This window comes from Bos indicus x Bos taurus, chromosome 1 (genome assembly GCF_003369695.1).
Source record: "Bos indicus x Bos taurus breed Angus x Brahman F1 hybrid chromosome 1, Bos_hybrid_MaternalHap_v2.0, whole genome shotgun sequence".
NCBI classification, from domain to species: domain Eukaryota; kingdom Metazoa; phylum Chordata; class Mammalia; order Artiodactyla; family Bovidae; genus Bos; species Bos indicus x Bos taurus.
The window spans coordinates 156,581,142-156,602,573 of NC_040076.1; the positions used below are offsets into that span (position 1 = coordinate 156,581,142).

Genomic DNA, 21,432 nt, shown 5'->3' on the forward strand with positions numbered 1-21,432 from the left:
ACAGGAAATTAAGAGATGATGTGCCCCTCCAATCAGGCTGAACTTTAAACCTTTCTTTCTGATGCTATTAAAACTCCACCAGATGGGCTTTATTTAATTTGTACCTTTTATTCAGGCTTGCTAATAAGGTTATTTTTTTTTTCAGTCAGAAAGTAGTCTGTGTATTAGAGCTTTTGTTTACATTTCTGAAATTATAATTTTTTTCCCTTGAAAGAAACTCCCAAGTGTAAATTGAATTGTGATCTCTCCATTTGTCCCTTAAATAAATCACACAATGAACTCATATTTGCGCTTTTGATGACTTGAGGCCTGGCGTGCTGGGATTCATGGGGTCGCAAAGAGTCGGACACGACTGAGTGACTGATCTGACTTACCAAGTAGAGTACACTTGTTTAGTGGGAGAGTCTACAATAAATTTATCATCTGCTTTTAATGTGATAAGGTCTTCAGTGGCTTTTTTCATTATACATCTTTCTTAACTTGATTCAGGATTTTTACCTTCTTACAATCCTAATCGATTCAGGGTCATATTGGTGAGCTGCAGCACTCAATAAGATAGGAGACTACTTCTTTTGAGACTCCCCAAAGATATGTTTTAGATTATCTTAACACAATAAAAATTAACCAGTATAAGTTAAAGTTTCCTCATTCCAGCTTATGTCTTTCAGCCCCTTATTCACTTAGATCTAATTACAAAAAGCCCTTGCTGCGGCTGCTAAGTCGCTTCAGTCGTGTCGACTCCATGTGACCCCATAGACGGCAGCCCACCAGGCTCCCCCGTCCCTGGGATTCTCCAGGCAAGAACACTGGAGTGGGTTGCCATTTCCTTCTCCAATGCGTGAAAGTGAAGTCTCAGTCATGTCCGACTCTTCGTGACCCCATGGACTGCAGCCTTCCAGGCTCCTCCATCCATGGGATTTTCCAGGCCAAGTACTGGAGTAGGGTGCCATTGCCTTCTCTGAAAAGCCCTTGCAGAAGTATGCTGAAGGGAGAAATGATCATTCAGTCTAAAACAACTTGTTGCTAATTATGATGAAGTTTGTAACATCAGCCTCCCCTTTGTCCTTGCGGGGCTTTGTTTGTAAATACATTGACTGGAAATGCAACCTTTTGCTAACCATCCACCCTGCCACTCCTGGAGCCATTGCTAGAGAAGTGGCCCACGGGATTCTAAAGATGGTTAGTGCTGTTGTGAAATGTTACAACAAAGGGTGAAAGGCCCAGGACACACCTAGGCATTTACATTTCCAAGTAGAGCCTGTTTGGCTTTTGTGTGACCCAAGCCATGGCTCAGGCTGAGCTGGATTCTTGCCAAGGTGGGCCATCCCTGAGGCGACAGGAACGGTCAGTGCTCTTAGAGGTGCTTCATAAATCCCAGCATGCGAGGATCCTTGAGACCCAAGCCGACTGCTTCTGGCAGGTAGTTTTCTCCTCAGTGGGACCCACACTGCGGAGAATTAGCAAAGCTGACGCTACATGTAACTGCAGTTGTGGGGTTTGTCCAAATGTGGCCAGCCATGCTTTTCTGGCTCAACATTGGAAAATGGTTTTTTGAGATAGTACCTTCAGAATCAAGTCCATTTATATCAGGCAGAGCTATTGATGAATCAGATTAGGATTCTTTATCAGCCACAAGATAAAATAAGCCAGAGGATAACCGTTGGAAGGTAGAAGGTATATAAGCGAGGAAGAAAATAGGAGACTCAGTCTCTTATGATTTAGGGTAATAATTTGCTCAGTAGCGGACACATTCTACTGAGCGGACAGTGTTTTCTGTCGTGACTTGTTCTGGAAAGTGTGTGGCTGTCCAGAGAGTGCCGACGGGCGGAGCTGAGCTTGTCTGTTTTGGGTTTTGGCTGCCTTATGCGGCTTGTGGGATCTTAGTTCTGCAGCCAGGAATCAAATCCGTGCCCCTGCATTGGGAGCTCGGAATCTTAACCACTGGACCCCCAAGGAAGTCCTGGAGCTGAGCTTCTTGGTTATGAACATGGTGGCTGCTATTATCTTTGTAACTTCAGATTTCCTTTAAATAACAGGAGTACTAGTGATTACGAGGAGAAGGAAATGGCAACTCACTCCAGAGTTCTTGCCTGGAGAATCCCAGGGACAGGGGAGCCTGGTGGGCTGCCGTCCATGGGGTCGCACAGAGTCGGACACAACTGAAGCGACTTAGCAGCAGCAGCAATTATGAAATACAGTATAACCTTTTCTAGTATTGTGAAATGAATCTATATAAACAGTTAAATACAGCTATTCTGATTGTGTTTGATAATTTATCCCTCAGCTAAAAAGTTGCCAAAGAATGAACCACAGAATCCAGGAGCAAATTCTACCAGAGGAAGAGGAGTAGACCTCACCGAGCCCACACAGCCCACCAGGAGTCAGTGCTGTAGTAACTAACCCTCCAGCGTAAACTCCCGAATGTTCTTCTGCTTCCTAATTGTTAATAAGAGTGGAATTGGAGCATTTAACCAGCCCAGTATGACTTCCAAAAAGAAGAGACTTAACAATAGTCAAGTTTCTAATACAGAATTATTTTCAGTGTTTTGACCCTAATCTTTAGTGGCATGCGTGCGGCCCTCTGAACGTGTCTCGGCAGTGGTGGCGGGGAGCCGTGTGCACGGCTGTCTCCTTGGGAAGTTAGCGGGGCTCACTGCTCTTCTCCAGGGATGTAGACAAATGACTCTGAGCCCACAGTGAACCAGCCAGTTCTGTGAAAAAAATTTGGAACTTACTCATTTGGGCTTTTCAGAAAAAACTTCTGCTCTGGAAGGAGGTTCTAAAGATATTTATGCTTAGCTGCCATACCCAGGCAACCTGTAATTCCTCTTAGTGTCCTTATTTAAAGTATACATTCCACATTTTAACAAATTCGCCACAAGGAAACAGTCCCACGACTTCAGTGGGAAAAGATGAACGTTAGTGGCATCTAAATTACAGCTGATCCTGTTGTTTTTAAAATGGAATAAAGTGCATCTTAAAGGATAGTGTTCCCTTCAAATATGTGAGTTCTTCAGCAAAAAGGAAACAAACCAGGTGTCTGTGATTTCTGTGTAATCACTGCTGGCCATCACATAGGTCTTGTTTGGGTGTAGGGAGGGGCCTTTGTGCCCTTTGGACATAAGTATAGTCAGTGCACTAACAATTATGTACATTCAAGCTTGATTATTTTAAATCCGCTCTTCAGCTGCGCTGTAAATAGGGTTCTGCATTGTAGTCTCCATGTATGTTTATTACTTTTCGGTAATATTTAAGAGTTGCTTAAAAGTATACAAAATGTACAGTTACTAAAACAGCTAATTTTTTCCTTTTCTCCCCCTTTGAAAGGAAGGGGCTTCAATTGTTCCTACCTGGCTAGAACCATTATAAAAAATGTACCAGTAATTTGTAACATAAGTATTGGATATGTTAGTAGCAATCTTGCAGCCTTGTTTTCCAAAGTTCATTTTATTTTGATCAGTATATTGCACTAACTGTTTTAGGCATTTTCATTATATGAAATCTACCCTGTGTCAGAGATGATTTAATCTATTTAAGTGTTGAACTGCTAGCGGAACTTGTACACTTACAGTAATTCAGAATTAGTAAGGAGAACAGTTCACCAGTGTTTAGTTTTATATTGAGGTGCTCAGGTTGGAATAAAGTGGTATTAAAAAGCAAGTACTGGTTCTTCTCTTTTTTCACATGAACATATACAAATGGCATTGTGTTACCTGAAATCTGCTTTTATATTTTCTTTACTGCATTCTTAAAAATGGATGCATTGTTCTGGTACCTGGTTCCCTGAAGAACTGTCTGCATGCTTCGCTTCTCTGGATAGCCAGCGCTCTCATGGCAGCAGCTGATGCTCGGCTCCGCTGAGCAGTATCACCATGACTGTGATGCTGTCTCTGGAGCCAGCCGCTAGAGCAGCGTTGACGAGCTCGTGGCTGACGTACGCGGCAGCGCCCTCGTAGAAACTCTGACTGCCTGGCCCTCCCTGTCTTTCTCTTGAGTCTTTCGGCTCTCTGTCCACACTGGTCAGTCCGCCGGTTCCTTCCTCACTGCAGGGATCACGAGTAGTCTTTTTTGGTGGAGACAGTCCTGAACTTTCAGGGTCACAAATAGAATGTTTTGAAACTGACAGGTTTTCTTCTGAACTTCCAGTTGACGCCCGTTCTCCAGATTTGCGCTGGAACACTATGTGGATGTTAGTCTCTGATTTGGATGTGGTTTGTTCACTGATGGGGCAAAGCAGAGACCCTCTGGGTGGTGACGGTTGGTTCCCCGTGGCAGGACCCCGTGTTTCTCTGTGTGCTTGGAAAGCCGACATGGCGAGCGCAGTGACCTCCTTCGTGTCCAGGACTCCCCAGAGCCCGTCGGTGCCCAGGATAAGGAACTGACACAAGTCATCTATGGGCACAGAAACCGTCTGAGGCGCTGGGATGATGAATCTTTTCAGCTTGAGATTCCCGTGGAAGCCAAGCCCTCGTGTGGTGGTCGTCTGCCCCTGGAGGAGGCCGTGCGGTGCGTTGGCGCTGATGACCGCACCCTGCCGGAGCACCCGCCTCCTCTCGTCCAGGTTCCGCGTGCTGTGCTCTTTGGTTAAGCAGAAGCCTTTCCCATTTCTGCATAAGACTGCTTGCACATTACCTAAAAGATGTTTAAAAATTGGTCCTAGAGATTTATAACCCGTTGTATCAAACACTGTTAACGTCATTAATTTGTTCCAGAGTATAGACAGAAAGCAGGCCATTAAAAAATTTTTTTAAATATATGTAATATTCACATCATTATTAGATTTATAGTAATTCAGATTTCAAACTGGAAGGCTCATTTATTCCTCTTAGCAAACTTAGTGTTTAAAATATATTTAGTATTGAAACAACAAACTACAGATAATGAAAAATAATCTTTTTATGAAGCAGTTTCTGAGTATTATATATAGAATCAAGAATTAAACTTTTTTCTAATCTATATATATTCCATAGAGCAGACATTTTGTTAATATTTTGATAAATGCCTTTTCAATTAAAAACACAAGCTGATTTTTTTTCTAGGAGTGGAGTTTGATAATTTTTTAACTGGTTAAACTTAAAACCTGAATATATTATAGGTATGGATGATTAAAAAATTATAATGCCACTGTTAGTATCCATCTTACTGGGTTTGTTATGTGTGTTACAATTCAGTCAGCCAGGCCTGGGAAGAGAAAATAATGTGGCGTTAGTGTGTGAAGTGGATAACATTTAGCCAACATTAAACCCTTTGATTGAAAACTGAGGTCTTACAGTTTGTTCATGGTTCAGACAAACCTGTCATGTGTGTTTTATTGAAATCCTAAGAAAATTTAAATGTCATCCTTTGAGACAGTTTGAAGGATGGTTGTATTACCAAACTTTTCTTTGGTATACAAAAAAAGAAATTTTTGTTTTTCATTTGTTAGGAAAAACTGATCTTCCCAAAGTTTTTAGGAACATAATTGTATGTTTATAATACCTATGAGAATTAATATTCCTGGAATCACAGGCAAAACTTACATTAAAATATTCTGATTTCAAGCATGGTACTGTACCTGGAGTCAGAATTTTGTTGTTGCAGCCCCTAGTTTCGAATCCCCTCATACTTCAGGTAAAGGGTCTTAGGTGTCAGAGGGTAAGTTTCATACCCCTAATCTGGACAGAGCCTGAGTTGGTAAAGCATTAGCTCGGGCATAGAGGGAGCCTGTTGGCTTATTTACATAATGGAAACTGCTAATATCTACTAAGCATTAGATAATAGTACCTAATAATAATAATAGCTACTGAATGGGACCAAAAGATGATTACGTGGACAATTTTGGAAACTTGATAACTGTAAACGATAGTCTTCAAAACTGCATGACCTCTTCTATTTATTTGTGGTTTGGTTATTAATGATTTCTGTTAACTTTTCTGCTGGTCATTCTGTTTACACCCTGCAGAAGATAAATCAGTAAAATAATTCTTGGCTTTTGCTAGTTGCAAATTATGATTGTGCCGACAGAGTAAATGAACCGTTGTGTTAGCAGGACACACGGCTCAGTCCCTCTTCTACATTAGGAAGTTTCTTTGTGTGCCTGCACACGGAGACGGTGCTACCGGAGCTCTGAAACGGGGCTCACAACAGTGAATCCACCGGCTTCCTGGATGTGTTATCTGCATGTGGCTCGCCAGAGCTCACTCAGCAAAAAGCACTGTCGTCTCTGTGTGGTTTGAAAAGAACTTAATACGATTATCTCGTTACAGCGGAAGGGGATCATTGGTGTTTTGATTTTCGTGGCCTGTGCAGAGAGCTTGGTAAAGATACGTACTGCCGTTTGCCTTTTTTTTTTTTTTTTGATTGTTGTGCTACAGAGTAGGAAATGCCGTTTTGGTTGATTTTATTATTGTGAACATCCCTGAGCTCAGCACAAATAAATTTTCAGAAATTGAGGACACAAGTAATGGCTTCAGGTTTTGTCCTGCCATTGACTTGCATGAGTGAGTTGTTTAATTCCTTTGACAATTATTTAATTCCTTTATTCAGCGCTGCCTTCTGAATACCTCACAGCCTTACCTGTGTGACTTTGCATGAAGGAAGGAGGGGTACCCGCTGTTTCTCAACTGTTATGTATAACTCAGGAAATATGGGATGATAAGGAAGATTACTCAGGCCCTGGAAGAGTATTCCTGGCACGCAGGATGGAAAGTGGATGGGCAGCTGGTACTTGCATCTCCTGAACCTTGGGCTGCTAAGCTGTCGGCTGCAAACGGAGTTGCTGAAAGCCATTGACTACATTGTTGAGAGCTAGAGTGAAATAATGAGCAAAAAGCTTCAAGGAAAATAGGAAATTGGAGGGAGATTTAAAAATAACCCTCAATGTCCACGTGTCTTGGAGAATTGAGGCAAAAGAGAAGAGCGAGGTTTGGCAGTTTGAGAGCACGATTGCCTTTCAGGAAGGGCCCCTGTGAAGCCTGGAGGAAATGAGGAACGCGGTGAACTGTGATGACCCTCACCCAACGTGCGGTGAACCAGCAACACGGAGAGTTCAAATCCCTAGACAGGAACCTACTAGCTTTCAATAGCTGGAGAGACAGTGCTCTTCAGAGCAAAATAGAGCAGGGGGACTAGAAGGCCACGTGTGCAGGGACATTCGTCAAATGGGAATTAACTGCTTTGAGAGGACACGGGAGCCTTTTTAAGACCGTGTGCGTATTCGTTATGCAAAAGGCAGGGAGGTAGCTGTCCCTGCAGCTACCAGGGTGTCTCCAGTTTATGAAAAGGAAGCGCCCCTAGCATGCCTGAGGGCCCCGGGATAAAAAGACGGCTTGGTTCAGAAGCAGGACTGGGGACCAGAACCTGACATATGGGACATCAGTCCCAATTTTGTCCGTGTGTCTTTCATTAAGTTACTTTATTTCTCTGAGTGACATTTAATTATTAAGTAGACAGTTTTGAATGTACATCCAAAAAGATTCCTTTGTTTTTGTAAGATGTGTAAGCACGAAACTCACCTTCAGCATTTTCCGTCTGGAGTCTAAAGAGTACTTAACACTTCATCCTCAACCATCTGTCAAATATTTGTTGTGTATATATGAGTCCACCACCAACCCACCCCTTAAAAAGGAAGGTGGGGAAGGGAATGTCTACAAAAGGTGAATGTTTTTTAAGAATGCAGTGTTTTTTTTGTTTTTTGTTTTTTTTTCTGCTTAAGATGACTGGAGTTGAATTATGTTTTAGGGGAAAAGATGGGGCTGGAAATAATTTTAAAAGAAACTTACTAAACCATCTTTAAGAACAATCATTTCTAGATAGAATCACAACACATGAAAATATCTGCAAACACAGTGTCAGTCATGAAATGAGAAAGGAGAGGACCTGGGAGTGAAGGGACACCCCAGACGCAGGACGCTGCAGGCAAAGGAGCTGAGCAGAGGGGCAGTAGTGGGCAAGGGCACGCTTGGTCTCTGCACCTGGAGTGAGCTCACGGGAGGACACACCAGGACACTAGGAAACAAGTCGTTAAAAGGAACGATGAGCAAGAATGTATCATCCAGACAAAGATACTGGGATAGCAGATACATAAAACACTTCAGTATCAGGAAGGAACAGAAGCTGTAGCGCCTGAACCCCAGAGTGTTCCAAGAGCACAAGCCAGCCCTTAGCTGAGAGTGCTTGCTGAGCTAAATGAGTGGCCTTGGACTTGCCACAGGATTACGGAACAGGAAACGAAGCCTAGGACTTGTTTAGCTTGGGGAGACTAGTGGTTCCCAGCAAAGCTAGGGCCACAGACGACAGTGCCCTCACTGAAACACCGAACAAAAATACATGCCCCTCGTCCACCCTCCCAGACTACCACAAAAATGAACTATTTCAAAATCGATGCTGAACGGTGGAGGAAAGAAAGGGAACCACAAAGCATTTGGAAGCACAACCTTTGTGTATTTGTAGTCTGGAAATGCTCAAATTGATCGTTTTAAGTCAGATTGACAGTGTTAACAGGCAGGGATCAGGCGATGGTCAGTGTGTAGTTGAGATGACAGAGGCCTCAGTTAAATCCTCCCAAGTATTAATATAGGGAATTTCTCTGCTTCCGGCCAAGATACAGTAACAGTAACTGGACTTAGCCTCTGATCTGTGTTGAGGAGACAGAACTGAGAGTCCAGGGAGACCAAGGCAGCCAGACTTCACCAGGGAAAGAACCAGAGGGAAGGGTGCTCAGAGACGGCCAGGGGCCTGCAGAGACGCGTCCCCGGGTGTCAGCAAGGCCCTGATCCATGCGTGTGAGGAAGCCCCAGGCCTAGCACTGGCAAAGAGCTATCAGACCCATCAGCAAAACGTGGCTGAGGACACAGCAGTCAGACTAGAAAAACACCTGTGGGTCACTGAGTAGTGTACTGAGGAAGGGCTTGCCTCAACCTGAATTAGACATTGCTCTGAATTTATCTGACAAATTGTAAAAGTAGAATCTGAAACAATCAAATGTTTCTAGTAACTCCACCCTAGAACAAAGCTAGGGAAGTTAAAAAAAAAAACCCATATACTACCCCCATTATAAGACCTGTGAATATGATTTTATTTGGAAACAAATCTTTACAAGTGAAATTAAGTTAGGGTTTTGAGATGGATTATCCAAGTTGATTCTAAACCCAAAAAGTATCGTCATAGAAGAGACACAGAGGGAGAAGAGCAGAAAGTCAGCGAAGACAGAGGGATCTCCCTGGGAGTCTAGTGGTTAAGACTGCTTCCAGATGCGGGGGTGCAGGCTCATTCCCTGGTGGCGGAACCAAGATCCCATCCCACATGCCAAGTGCCTGCCCCTTCCCCCCAGAAAACAGGAAGATATCGGGAGAGTTTTTGGCTGGGATACCGGTTTTTGGCCCAGATACTGGGAGTATGGGACTTCCCTACCGGCTCAGTTGGTAAGGAATCTGCCTACAATGCAGGACACCCAGGTTCGATCCCTGGGTCAGGAAGATCCTGGAGAAGGGAATGGCAACCCACTCCAGTATTCTTGCCTGGAGAATCCCATGGACAGAGGAGCCGGACAGGCTACATACAGTCCATGGGGTTGCAGAGTAGGACACGACTGTGCGACTAACTTTCACTTTTGCAACTACAGGCCAAGAAGTACCTGGACCCAGTGGAAGCTGAAAGAGGCAAGGAAGAACTCTTTCCTGGAGAATTCAGGGGAGCACGGCCTTGGAAACACTTTGATTGGGAGCATCTAGTCTCCAGAACTGTAAGAGAAGGGAGTTTTGTTGTGTTAAGCTGCCAAGTTCAAAATAATTTGTTACGGCAGCCCTGAAAAACTAGAACACGAAGCGTGCAAGTAAGTTGGGAAATAACTGCCCATAATAAAGCAAAAAATCCAGTGAAACCAATGCAGAACTGACAGAGACATTGGAATCAGTAGGAAGAACTCTCCAAGTTGTAAGTGGAGTGCATTTGTCCAGGAAGTTACGTATAGGCATGGAAAGTGAAAGAAAGTCAAAGTGAAGTTGCTCAGTCATGTCCGACTCTCTGTGACCCTATGAACTGTACTTCGCCAGGCTCCTCTGTCCATGGGACTTTCCAGGCAAGAATACCGGAGTAGATTGCCATTCCCTTCTCCAGGGGATCTTCCTGACGCAGGGCTCGAACTCAGGCCTCCAGCATCGGAGGCAAACTCTACTGTCTGAGCCACCAGGGAATCCCATAGGCCTGGAAGATAATGTCAAAAGTCAAACTTCTGAAGATAAAAAATACAAAATATGAAATGAAATGTGGGTTTCCCTGGTGGCTCAGTGGTAAAGAATCTGCCTGCCAAGGCAGGAGACATGAATTTAATCCCTGGTCCCAGAAGATCCCACAGGCCGTGGAGCAACAAGCCTGCGCGCCGGAACATCCAAGCTTGTGCTCTGGAGCCTGCAAGCACCTGCGTGCCTGAGCCCAGGCTCCGCCAGAGACGCCACCGCCTGAGAAGCCAGGCACCACCGCTGAGAAAAGCCTGTGCGGCAACGAAGACCCAGCACGGCCAGAAATAAATAACACGAAAGAGGCACTGGATATGATTAACAGCAGATTCACTATCCCAGAAGAAAACGTTAGATTATTGCAGAGTAACGCGAGTGAATGTGTGTGCAGTCACGTCCAACTCTTTGCAAACCCGAGGACGATAACCCACCAGGACCCTCTGTGCATGAGGTTTTCCAGGCAAGAGTACTGGAGTAGGTTGTCATTTCCTAGTCCAGGGGATCTTTCCCAGGGATCAAACCTGAGTCTCCTGCATCTCCTGCAATGGCAGGTGGACTCTTTACCACTCTGCCACCAGGAAAGCCCATTGCAGAGTAAGGATCTCTGAAAATCTGCTCCTCAGTAAAAGGACGGAGAGCACTGTGAAAAGCTGTTAAAGTCAACTTTTCTAGAATGCCGGAAGTTGACCAAAGGCTTGCAAAAAGCTGAGCATTATTGAAGAGAGACAGCTTAAAGTAGGCATTAATAAAAATAGAAGTGTTCATGGCCTTGTAACTTGACCTACTCCAAACCTTTTCTCTTCAGCTCTGCAGTAGCCTTGAAAACCAAAAGTTTTATAATGAAAATCAACAGTCCAGTCTAGAAGCCTCTACAGGGGAAAGAATGGCTTTGGACCTCCCTAAAAATCTACCCTCAGAGAAACCTCACTATTTGGACTTTTTGCAGTTACCTGAAGAAAGCTCCATTCTCAAATCTTGTCATCATTTGATCTGACTCAGAGCTTACTCTGTGCAAATAACTGACCCTCAGTGTGTTTGCCAGGCTTCCCAAATGATGTTAGTGGTAAAAAAATCTGTCTGCCAATGCAGAAGATAAAAGATATGCAAGTTCGATCCCCGGGTTGGGAAGATCCCCTGGAGGAAGGCATAGCAACCTACTCCAGTATTCTTGCCTGGAGAATCCCGTGGACAGAGGAGGCTGGTGGGCTACAGTCAAAGAGTCGGACACAACTGAGCGACTAAGCAGTGTGTTTGCTGAGAAGAATCAGCAGCAACGGTTTCAGAGCACAGCTGCCTGAAGCACTGATCCCAGCACCCAGTAAACTGCGTAAGAAACAGCTGAATGATGAGACTCTGTAGAGGGTTTTGAAAAGCTCAAATATATTCCCCGGAAAAATAGAAAAGGGCGCACACGCAGCAGGCTGTGGGCCGGCCCGGGACTCGAGCGGCCCCTGATGACTCACCTGTGGATGGTCTTCAGGACAGACCTCAATAGGAAGTAAAAGCTTAGGCAGCGTTGTAAACCCCCTGCTATTGTTTACAAGACAAAGATACCCCCTCAGAAAGACTGGAAGCCGTATGTATTAGTACTAGGTGTTTAAGGAAACCATCATCTAGTTCTTGCTGCTGCTAAGTCGCTTCAGTCGTGTCCGACTCTGTGCGACCCCATAGACGGCAGCCCACCAGACTTCCCCGTCCCTGGGATTCTCCAGGCAAGAATACTGGAGTGGGTTGCCATTTCCTCCTCCAATGCATGAAAGTCAAAAGTGAAAGTGAAGTTGCTCAGTCGAGTTCGACTCTTAGCGACTTCATGGACTGCAGCCCACCAGGCTCCTCCGTCCATGGGATTTTCCAGGCAAGAGTGCTGGAGTGGGTGCCATTGCCTGAACACTAACAGTGGCACCCACTCCAGTACTCCTGCCTGGAGACTCCCAGGGAGGGTCCATGGGGTCGCTAAGAGCTGGCCACGACTGAGCAACTTCATTTTCACTTTTCACTTTCGTGCATTGGAGAAGGAAATGGCAACCCACTCCAGTGTTCTTGCCTGGAGAATCCCAGGGACGGCGGAGCCTGGTGGGCTGCCGTCTATGGGGTCGCACAGAGTCAGACACGACTGAAGTGACTTAGCAGCAGTAGCAACATAACCAACCAAGCAGAGACTTTGTGTCTACACATGACACAGCATATAGACTCTAGAAAATTAGTTCTTTTTTTTTTTTATGATCTTTACAAAGCATGCATTACCATTACACGACTTCTGTGCCTTCTTTTTTTTTTTTGCATTTCTGTAACTATTCTTGTGTTTCTTTTTTTTTTAAATATAAATTTACTTATTTTAATTGGAGGTTAATTACTTTACAATATTGTATTGTTTTTCCATACATCAACATGAGAAAATTAGTTCTTAAAAGTCACAAACCAGTAGCACCAGTGGCCTGGTGAGGAAGGGCGTCTGTGTGAATGTGAACATCCACGTTTCAACAACAACAAAACAGAACAGGGAGACAGTCAACGAATGTCAAAGCACAGGCCATGCACAGAAGAGAAATAAATCAGCAGAAACTGTCCCTGAGGAATTCTAGGCACTAGAATTACAGTCCCCCAAAAAACAAATGTTTTAGAAGTTATAAATATGTTTAAAGGGAAATATGGCTAAAAGTGAAAGCATGAGAACACTGATTCCCCCAAATTAGAAACTATCAATAAAGAGATGGCAATTATAACAAGCAAATCAAAATTCTGGAGTTGAAAAGTACAATTTCTTAAATGAAAAATTCAATAAAATGAACTCAGAATCAGATTTGAACTGGCAGAAGAATCAGCAAATTTGACTGATAAATTGAGGTTATCCAGTCTGAAGAAGAGAAGGAAGAAAGAACGAAGTAACGTGAACAGTCTCAGAGACTTGTGAGTTACCACCAGGTACATCCACATACACATAATTGAAGGAAGAGAGAGTGGGGAAAGAAGGTTTGAAGACATAATGGCCAGAAATGTCCCAAATTTGAATAAAAAGATCCAAGAAGCTCAAAAAACTCAAAATAGTATAAATTAGAGGTCAGTACTGAAACATGTCATAATCAAACTGTCAAAAAACAAAGGAAAAAAGAATATTGAAAAGAGCATGAGAAAAGTGACTCGTTACCTGCAGCCAAAGGAATTCAGTAAGATCGACAATCAGTCTTATCAGAAACCACGGATGCCAGATGGCAATGGCATGACATAGTCAACAGGCAAACTATCCTTTCAACAGTGAAGAAAGTAACACATTCCCAAGTAAACAAAGACTAGGAGAATTCACCACCGGCAGATCTGCCGAATGAGAAATAAGACGGGAGTCTTTCAGATTAAAATGAAAGTGCAGGACTGTACATTGAACCCACCCGCCGAAAAAAAGGTTACTACTGTTGTCTCTCAGGATCAGGGAGCACTGGTTCTGGGACTCCCTGAAGATGTATCTGTGGGTATTCAAGATCCACCAAAATCTGTGGATATTCAAGTCCAACAGCCAGCCCCGCCCCCATATCTGCACATTCACAGATTCAGCCAACCGTGGATTGTGTAATAGGTATTTACTATTGAAAAAGTTTTGCATAGAAGTAAACCCACACCGTTCAAATAATGTTGTCAAGGCACAGCTGTATATAGCTAAATATAAAACAGTAAAAACTACTTTTTAACACTCTTCTTCTCCTGTCCTGCATGAGACAAAAATTATAAAACGTTTTTAGGCTTGTAGTGTGTAAAGATGTAATTCTATAAAGTACAAAGAAGGGTGGAGGAAACAGAGCTATCCTGGAGCAAAGACGTTGTATACGTCTTTTTGAAATTAAATTGGCATGAATCCAAGCCAAATTGTTTTTAAGATTTTATTATAATCGTCAGGATAGCCACTAAATTTGTTTAATATACAGGAAGAGAAACACAGGAATCAAAATAGAAAACTAGACAATATCTAATACAAAAGAAAGCAATAATGATAGAAAAAAGAGATAGAAAACTAACAGCAAAATATCTGACATATATCCTACCCTATAACTAATTACATTAAATCTAAATGAATTACTAACTTGAATCAAAAGGGAAAGATTAGCAAAATGGAACGACAAACGAACACGCCCAGTAGCAGGCTGAATAAAGTCCCCAGAGGTATCAGAACCTAACTTCTGGAGCCTGCAAGTGTTACCTAAAGGGCAAAGACTCTGAGGATGTGACTCTGACCCTGAGATGCTTACACGGGGTTGTCTGGGTGGGCTCTAAATGCCATCCCAGGCGGGAGGTTCAGCTGTAGACACAGAAGAGGGAAATGTGGAGGCACACCAAAATCTAGGGAATGCTGGCAGCCAGACCGAAGCTGGAAACGGGAAACAGATCCTTCCCACCCCCTCGGGAGGGGCGCTGCCGTGAAGGTATTGGGCCAGTCATGCTGAGGCAGAAGGTTTTGAACCCTGAGAGAATAAATTTCTGTAGTTTAAGCCACCAAGTTTATGATAAATTTGTAATAGCAGCCACAGGGAACGAAGAGAAGCAGTATCCAACTATAGCTGTCTAAGAAGACACTTGATTCAAAGACAAATAAACTCAAAGTACAGGCTGGGGAGAAAGGACTCTACCAGCGAATGTACTAAAGACCACGGAGACGTGCACTTTACCTGGATGACTTCTGTGCTTTGTGAATTATATGTCAGCAGAGCTATTAAAAATGAAAGTATTGGGGAAAAGGATCTAAGAGATCAAATGAAAATCCCTTATGTTTATAAGGACTAGTGTGGTTAATTAAAAACATAAAGTTTGTGGTTTATTTGATATTATGAAAAAAGTGTATGTTTCCATATCAATATGTTTATTAGTATTCTAATCCTATGAGGATTAATTGAAGTAAAAGAGTACCAAGGGAAATTATAAAATGCAATGCAAATGAGAAGTGCTAAGAACAAAAAACCAAGAGTGTCTTTTGAAGACTCTTCCCACATGCACAAATTCAACATTTATTCAATGGCTTTATCACCACATTTGCATTTCACTATAAAGTGAAGTGGGTTTGTTTTTTTGTTTGTTTTTTGTTTTAATTTCAGAGTTAATGGTGATACTGGTATTTGATAAATTTCAAACAAAGAAAAATGAATTTCCTTGCTAGCTTTATAGGTCATATTTTATAAAATACAAAATATGCTCCTAATAAATTTGTGTCCAAATTTATGTTTTTGTAACTCACTTAAATTGCTTTCTTTTAGGAGCACTTTTATATTATAAATCATGACCTCCCTTTCACTCGTTGAATTTTTTTCCTCTACTTGTTTCTATTAAAATGAAAGATGCTCAAATGAAACCATTTTAGCACAATTAACACATTTTAACACAATTATTCAACACAATTCCTGTAAGTTAGAGCCAACAAATGTTTGACCTGAAGACTAGAACCTGCCAAACAGCAGTGAGTGAGCTTGGAAATAATGAATCAGAGTAAACTCAACATTTGACGATGGCATCTCCTTACTGAATATCTCATAAATTTTCCTTTCATTTTCCAAGAACCCTGATATCAAACGATACATTCTAACAGAGGTCCCAAGTCCAAGGATGTGGGTCAGTTCCCAGGTAAGTCTGAAACCTGAAAATCCTCCACCCCTGAAGGAAACCTGCTCTGAAGCACTTTGGAACCTCAGGGTAGAACCTGGGAAATGGCAAAGACCCTAAGGAAACTGGCCATCGCACTTGCCTCCTTGGTTTTGCTTAATTTGGAGTCTTCATTTTGGGCACACAGCCAGAGCCAGGCCAGAAACAGGCCAGCTTCCAGGGGCCTTGGCATGTAGTGGTCTCGGTGGGTCTATCTAGCCCTGCTTTGGAGTCAAAGTCTTCCTCCCTGAGGCCTAGACTCTTCAGGCTCTAGAACAATCCCCTCAGAGGCAGCTTGATTTCCATCTCCAGTTCCTATTACCTCTGACACCTTAAACAGATAATTTCACCTCTCGAGTTTCCATTCTCTCATCTGGAAAATCGAGTCAACACCACTTAGAAATGGTGGCAGGGGTTGAGAAAGAGAGAGAACCAATGTTGTTTAAGGATCCAGACTTACAATTATCAGTCAATCAGTCCTAGAGATGGAATGCACAGTATTGGGAAGAGAGAGAACATATATATTTTAATTGTCAAACTTGCGAAGAGACTAGAACTTCCAGCCACTGAAAAGAAATGATAATTATGTAATGTGATAGACGTGGTAATTATTGCTACTATGGCAGTCATGTTACAATATAAAAATATCAAATTAACACGTACCTCTTAAACCGACAGAATGTTACATGTCAAATATGTATTTTTTAAAAGCGGTACTTAGATATCCTTAGATATGAGAATTCTTGGAAGACCATGTGAGAAATCACTCTATATTCAATATTAAATAAGTGGACATTGTCATTAGTAATAATTCTACCCAGGAAAGGGTGGCGGAACCCTGGTTAAGCATCTCATGGAACTCAGGTTAACTTGGCTGAAACTTTTTGACCTCCAGGCTTTCCATTTTGGCAAGCTCCTTAGCTAGAACTTTAGACTGCAGGTCGAAAGAGTTGCTTCTTGGACGTCCCTCACGGTTGGGAATCTGCCTGCCAATGCAGGGGACACAGGTTCGATCCCTGGTCTGGGAGGATTCCACATGCTGTGAGGCAAGTAGGCCCGATCGCCACAACTGCTGAGCATGAGCTCAGCAACGAGAGAAACCGACGCCGTGAGACGGCCTGGCAGCCCAGTGAAGGGCAGCCCTGCTCTCTGCACCTAGAGAGGACCCAGCACAGCCACAAATAAACGCATGAATAAATACAAATTAAAATAAAAGTTTAAAAGAATTGCTTCTTGAAATAAAAGACTCCAGCCACATTTTTTGGAGAAGCATATATATGCCTAGGGGCTGGCCTGGTGTTCCAGTGGTTAGGACTCCCCCTGCCAATGCAGGAGACGCAAGTTCGATCCCTGGTTGGGCAACTGAGATCCCCATATGCCAAGTGGTGCAGCAAAAAAAGATGAAAAAAGAAAAAACCCACAGCTATAACACAGTCGTGAACGACTGTTTCCTCTAAGATGAAGCTGATGCGGCTGGCCAGTAAGCACAAGAATGACCTTTGCAAATGTGTTAGTTAGCGGAGTAACTGACCACTTTGAGCAGCTATATTAACACCACTCAGAGAACTGTCCTCTCTCCCAAAGAGGGGAGTGTGGGAAATGTTTTGGCTCCATTCAGATTAAGCAAGTGTAATAGATTCGCTTTGCCTTTATCAGCTGCTGTGTGACTGCCCCATTTAGAAAACTTCATATTTGGATCACATTGTTTCACATATGCGCCTCTTTGAGAAATAATTACAATTCATGTTGTGCCTGCAATCTGAATCTAAACTGTGGTTGTTGATCATTTCTTAAACTGGTCAATGAAATATCTAGGCATGAAAAAGTCATTAAATAATAGATCAGCAGATAATTCTGGAAGCATGAGAGGTTTTGCTGCCAGGAATAAAACATATTAAGATGTAGTCTGCCACATTCAATATACATACCAGCATTTGCGATGTGTAGCACCCCAGTGGTGATTTGGGGCATCCCCGGGAAAAGGTGCCTATCTGCCAAAGCAGCAAGGTCACTGATTCTTCCCCAAGACCTCCTGGCTTCGGGACTCTCAACACTGCTTTCCAGTATGCAAGTGACTGCAGAACAGCCACTCCATCGGACCCTGGACGCTTCCCTCCTTCCAAGACGTAAAAGCCTGTCCATTCTCCAGAACGCTTTGGCAAAGGCTTTGTGTATGTTCTCATACACGCTTTTCATTCCTTTTGTCCTTTTCTTTTTGGAGGAGAAAGACTCTTCTATAGCTCTGTAGTCTTCACTAAACACTGTGTTGAAAGAATTGATTACTTTTTGCTCTTCTGAAGTCATCTGGTAGGAAGGATCAAGTCTGGAAAGTTGATGGAGTAGTAAAACTGGGAGTTCCATTGAGGTCAAGTCGGCTGCTGAGTCTCCGTGATGTCCATCAAACAAACCAAAAAAACACACGTTGGGTTTACTGCCAAAATTATTCATGACAATGAATTTATTATTCATGTCAACTCTCCATGTAGAATTCCTGTCTTTGCAAACAGCTGCTCCTTTAATTAACAGGTGACCGATTTTTTGAGGATGTATGGAGCTCTCGCAAATGTTCTGCATAATCTTATAGTATGCTGGTATCTGTCTCTTCCACAGTAGCTCAAAAGCATTATTAATGCTCTGCAAGGTTTTCTCGTTGAACGCAAAAGATGACAGCAGCTTAGTAATGACAGACTGTCTCTGGCCTATGATCGCTGAGAGCCCTGGTTTCTTCCCTCCCGTCCACTGCAAGCCCAGCGTGCTCAGAGCCATGTGCTGCTTCTTGTGGGAGAAAACTCCAGGCAGGCCAACCTCACGCTTGCAAATGGAGCAGGGGAATGTGAGCATCGCATTGTAGTCCTGCACTAGAGAGTGTTTCTCAGAGACTTCTTTTGATGGTCTCTTCTTCTTCCTTTTAAAATGCTTTCTTTTCCATGTCAGTGGGACTTCATACTCTGAATCAGCTGTTGGTTTTCTCGTGTACAACTGCCTTGCTTTCCAAAACACTCTGTGAACAGGATGAAAGATATTTACAGGCCTGAAATGAGGCAATTTGCAGTTTGCTTTGACTCCTCAAGATTTAATATTGATCTAACATATTCTGATTGCTCTTTCTGTGATTCCTCCTCCAAAACAGAGTACCAACCCAGGGAACTGGTGACTGGCCTGTGCAGGCCCGAGCGAAATTAGGCAAAATCTCTAGGAAGCCAGATAGACCTCTAAGAACAAATAGAGAAATCAGCATAATACTTTATCCGGGCAGGGGAAGGTATACGCTTGAGCCTTAGCAATGTGATTTCAAGTATGAGCATAATTATTTTTGTACTTAAATTTTTCCTAATAATAAAATAATTATATTATATAATATATATAATGTAAAGAGATATAATAATTTTTTAAATACTTTTGTCCTAACTAAAGCATTCTCAGGAAAATGGGTGGGAGATGTACCTCATGCAGGTGCATTTAATGTGCTGCTCTTCCTATGTGTACTTAAATCCCTGCCGTGCACAGCTCTGCTGGATGTAGCCACTCATCCCTACGGTAACACTTCAATCACCAGTTTTCACCTCATAAATGCTCGTTGATCTGTTAGCCTATTAGCAAACTCTCCTGGCTTTGCCTCACCAACCAATTTTTGTTTTTCTTTTTTAATGGAAAATTTAAACAACACACAGGAATGGAAATATGTAATGAGCCCCCGTCGCCAACTTCAACCATTATTAACATTTTTTCACTCTCGTTTCTGTGTCCTCAGCCACACATTATTTCATTTTACTCATCTCTTTACCGGAATATTTTAAAGCACATCCTCCAGTTCTATCAATCTCACCCATCACTTCAGTACTTAGTCGGCTCACATCCACTTCTTCAGTGTCTACCACAGGCCGGCTGCAGAATCAAGCTGGTGTCCTGGCCTGCAGCGACGACGGGAGGAGTCTGTGGCCTCATCCACACGCTCATACGGAGAACCAGACAGTCCGCTGGAGCCCGAGCAGAGCCCCGTGACGAGGCCCGACCGAGGGCCCAGCCCTTCGTCTGCGCGGGAAAGGGGCCCGTGACAGCTGAGCTGACTCGAGAAACACTCAGTTGAGGAAAAGCAGCAAGGGCTCCGAGGCAAACCCACGGGCGACCAGTTAGCAGGCAGGAGCGGGAGGAGGGCCCAGCCAAGGAGCTGGACAGGCAAGCAGAGACGTACGGGAAAACAGCAAAGCTTTTCAGCTCTTCTGACCAAAGTGTATACCAAGGATCTTTTAACTGCTATTATTGCATAATGTTCATGTAAAGAATACAGTTTTTCTGAGGCTCGTTGAACTGTTTGGACCATCTACAGAGGATAGCCATGACACAACTCTCTCTCACACGGAGCCGTTCTGGGAAAGCAACATGCCCATTCGTTCATGCAGTAGGGGCCTGCCATTTGCCAGGGACTGTTTTATTTGCTCGGGACAGAGTGGTGAACAAAGGCATTGTCTGCGATGCAGCTTATAGCCTCATATGGAAACAGGCAATGACTGAAGGATCATGGAAACTGGTACCATCAGACAGAGAGAACTACTAGCATGAAAGAGCAGAATAAGGGTGGAGAGGACGTCCCCAGAGGCCCAGTGCCTAAGAATCTGCCTGCTAAGCCAGTGGACACGGGTTTGATCCCCGGCCGGGGAAGACCCCCTGCCGCTGGGCAGCTGAGCCCGTGGGCCACAGCTAGGAGCGCCTGGAGCCCGCGCTTTGCGGTGACTGAAGCCCCTTCAGGGAGAAGCCTTTGCTCGGCTAGAGAGCAGCTCCCACTCACTGCAGCAGGGAAAGGCCACAGGCAGAAGTGAGACCCAGTGCAGCCAAAAATAAATTAAAAATAGATAAAAACACTGTTAAGGAAAAGAATAAGGGCAGACAAAGAGGCGCTTCCGGGCGGTGCAGTGGCTCAGACTCTGAGCTTCCGATGCAGGGGCACCAGTTCAGTCACTGGTGAGAGAAGATCCCCCGTGCTGTGTGGCATGGCCAAGAAAGGAAAGGCAGAGAAGCAGAAGCGCTTGGTATAAGGCAGTCAGACGAATATAGCACTCTTCCATGAACATAGTCTACCAGGAAGTCGCGGTTTCGTTTGATGACTGAGAAAGTGGAGGAAAAAGAAAACTGCAGATATAACTGTTCACTAACTACATTTGTTATCCGATACAAATGGAAAAAAAGTTACCTGAAAGCACTGTTCGCCTCCATGCTCCTCTGGGATCGCCACCTTCCTTCGCCCTCTCTTCGCCAGTGTTCCTCGGCCCCTGTCCCTCCAACTGCCTGGCAATGGTGACCGTAGGAGTGGGGTGATGGGGATGCTGTTGACGGCAGGGGGACGGTCCCCTGACTTGGTCACGGACCTCCTCGTGTGGAATGTTTGCTGCATCATCTGGAACCTCAGTCAGAACTGACTCTGATTCTAAAGGACTATGAAGCAATAAGGGCACAAATTGTACTAACTAACAAACTTGTCTTTGAAATTTCTGAAAGAAGGATCATTCACTGAATATACTGCCTTATGCCTGCATGATCAGATCCAAAAAATGAAAGGAGTGCCTATCAATTCATGTCAGTTAACTGACTGCCAATTAAGTTGTGT

The 21,432-nt window shown here is 43.6% G+C and overlaps 2 protein-coding genes across 3 annotated transcripts in view; one reads left to right on the plus strand and one right to left on the minus strand.

Moving 5' to 3' along the window:
* Positions 1–3,660, plus strand: part of RAB5A (RAB5A, member RAS oncogene family) — a 33,541-nt gene extending 29,881 nt beyond the window's left edge. For both annotated transcript variants that reach the window (XM_027549758.1, XM_027549766.1), the window contains exon 6: positions 2,285–3,660. In XM_027549758.1, the coding sequence (XP_027405559.1) occupies positions 2,285–2,400 (116 nt within the window). In that variant the 3' untranslated portion in view covers positions 2,401–3,660. The remainder of the gene's footprint in view (positions 1–2,284) is intronic.
* Positions 2,754–21,219, minus strand: PP2D1 (protein phosphatase 2C like domain containing 1). Its single transcript, XM_027551321.1, has 4 exons — positions 21,019–21,219; positions 19,706–19,862; positions 17,759–18,892; positions 2,754–4,632 (listed from the first exon to the last, which is right to left on the minus strand). Exons 1-4 carry the CDS (start codon positions 21,217–21,219, stop codon positions 3,830–3,832), a joined length of 2,295 nt encoding a protein of 764 aa, XP_027407122.1. The 3' UTR covers positions 2,754–3,829.
* Between the last annotated feature and the right edge of the window lie 213 nt (positions 21,220–21,432).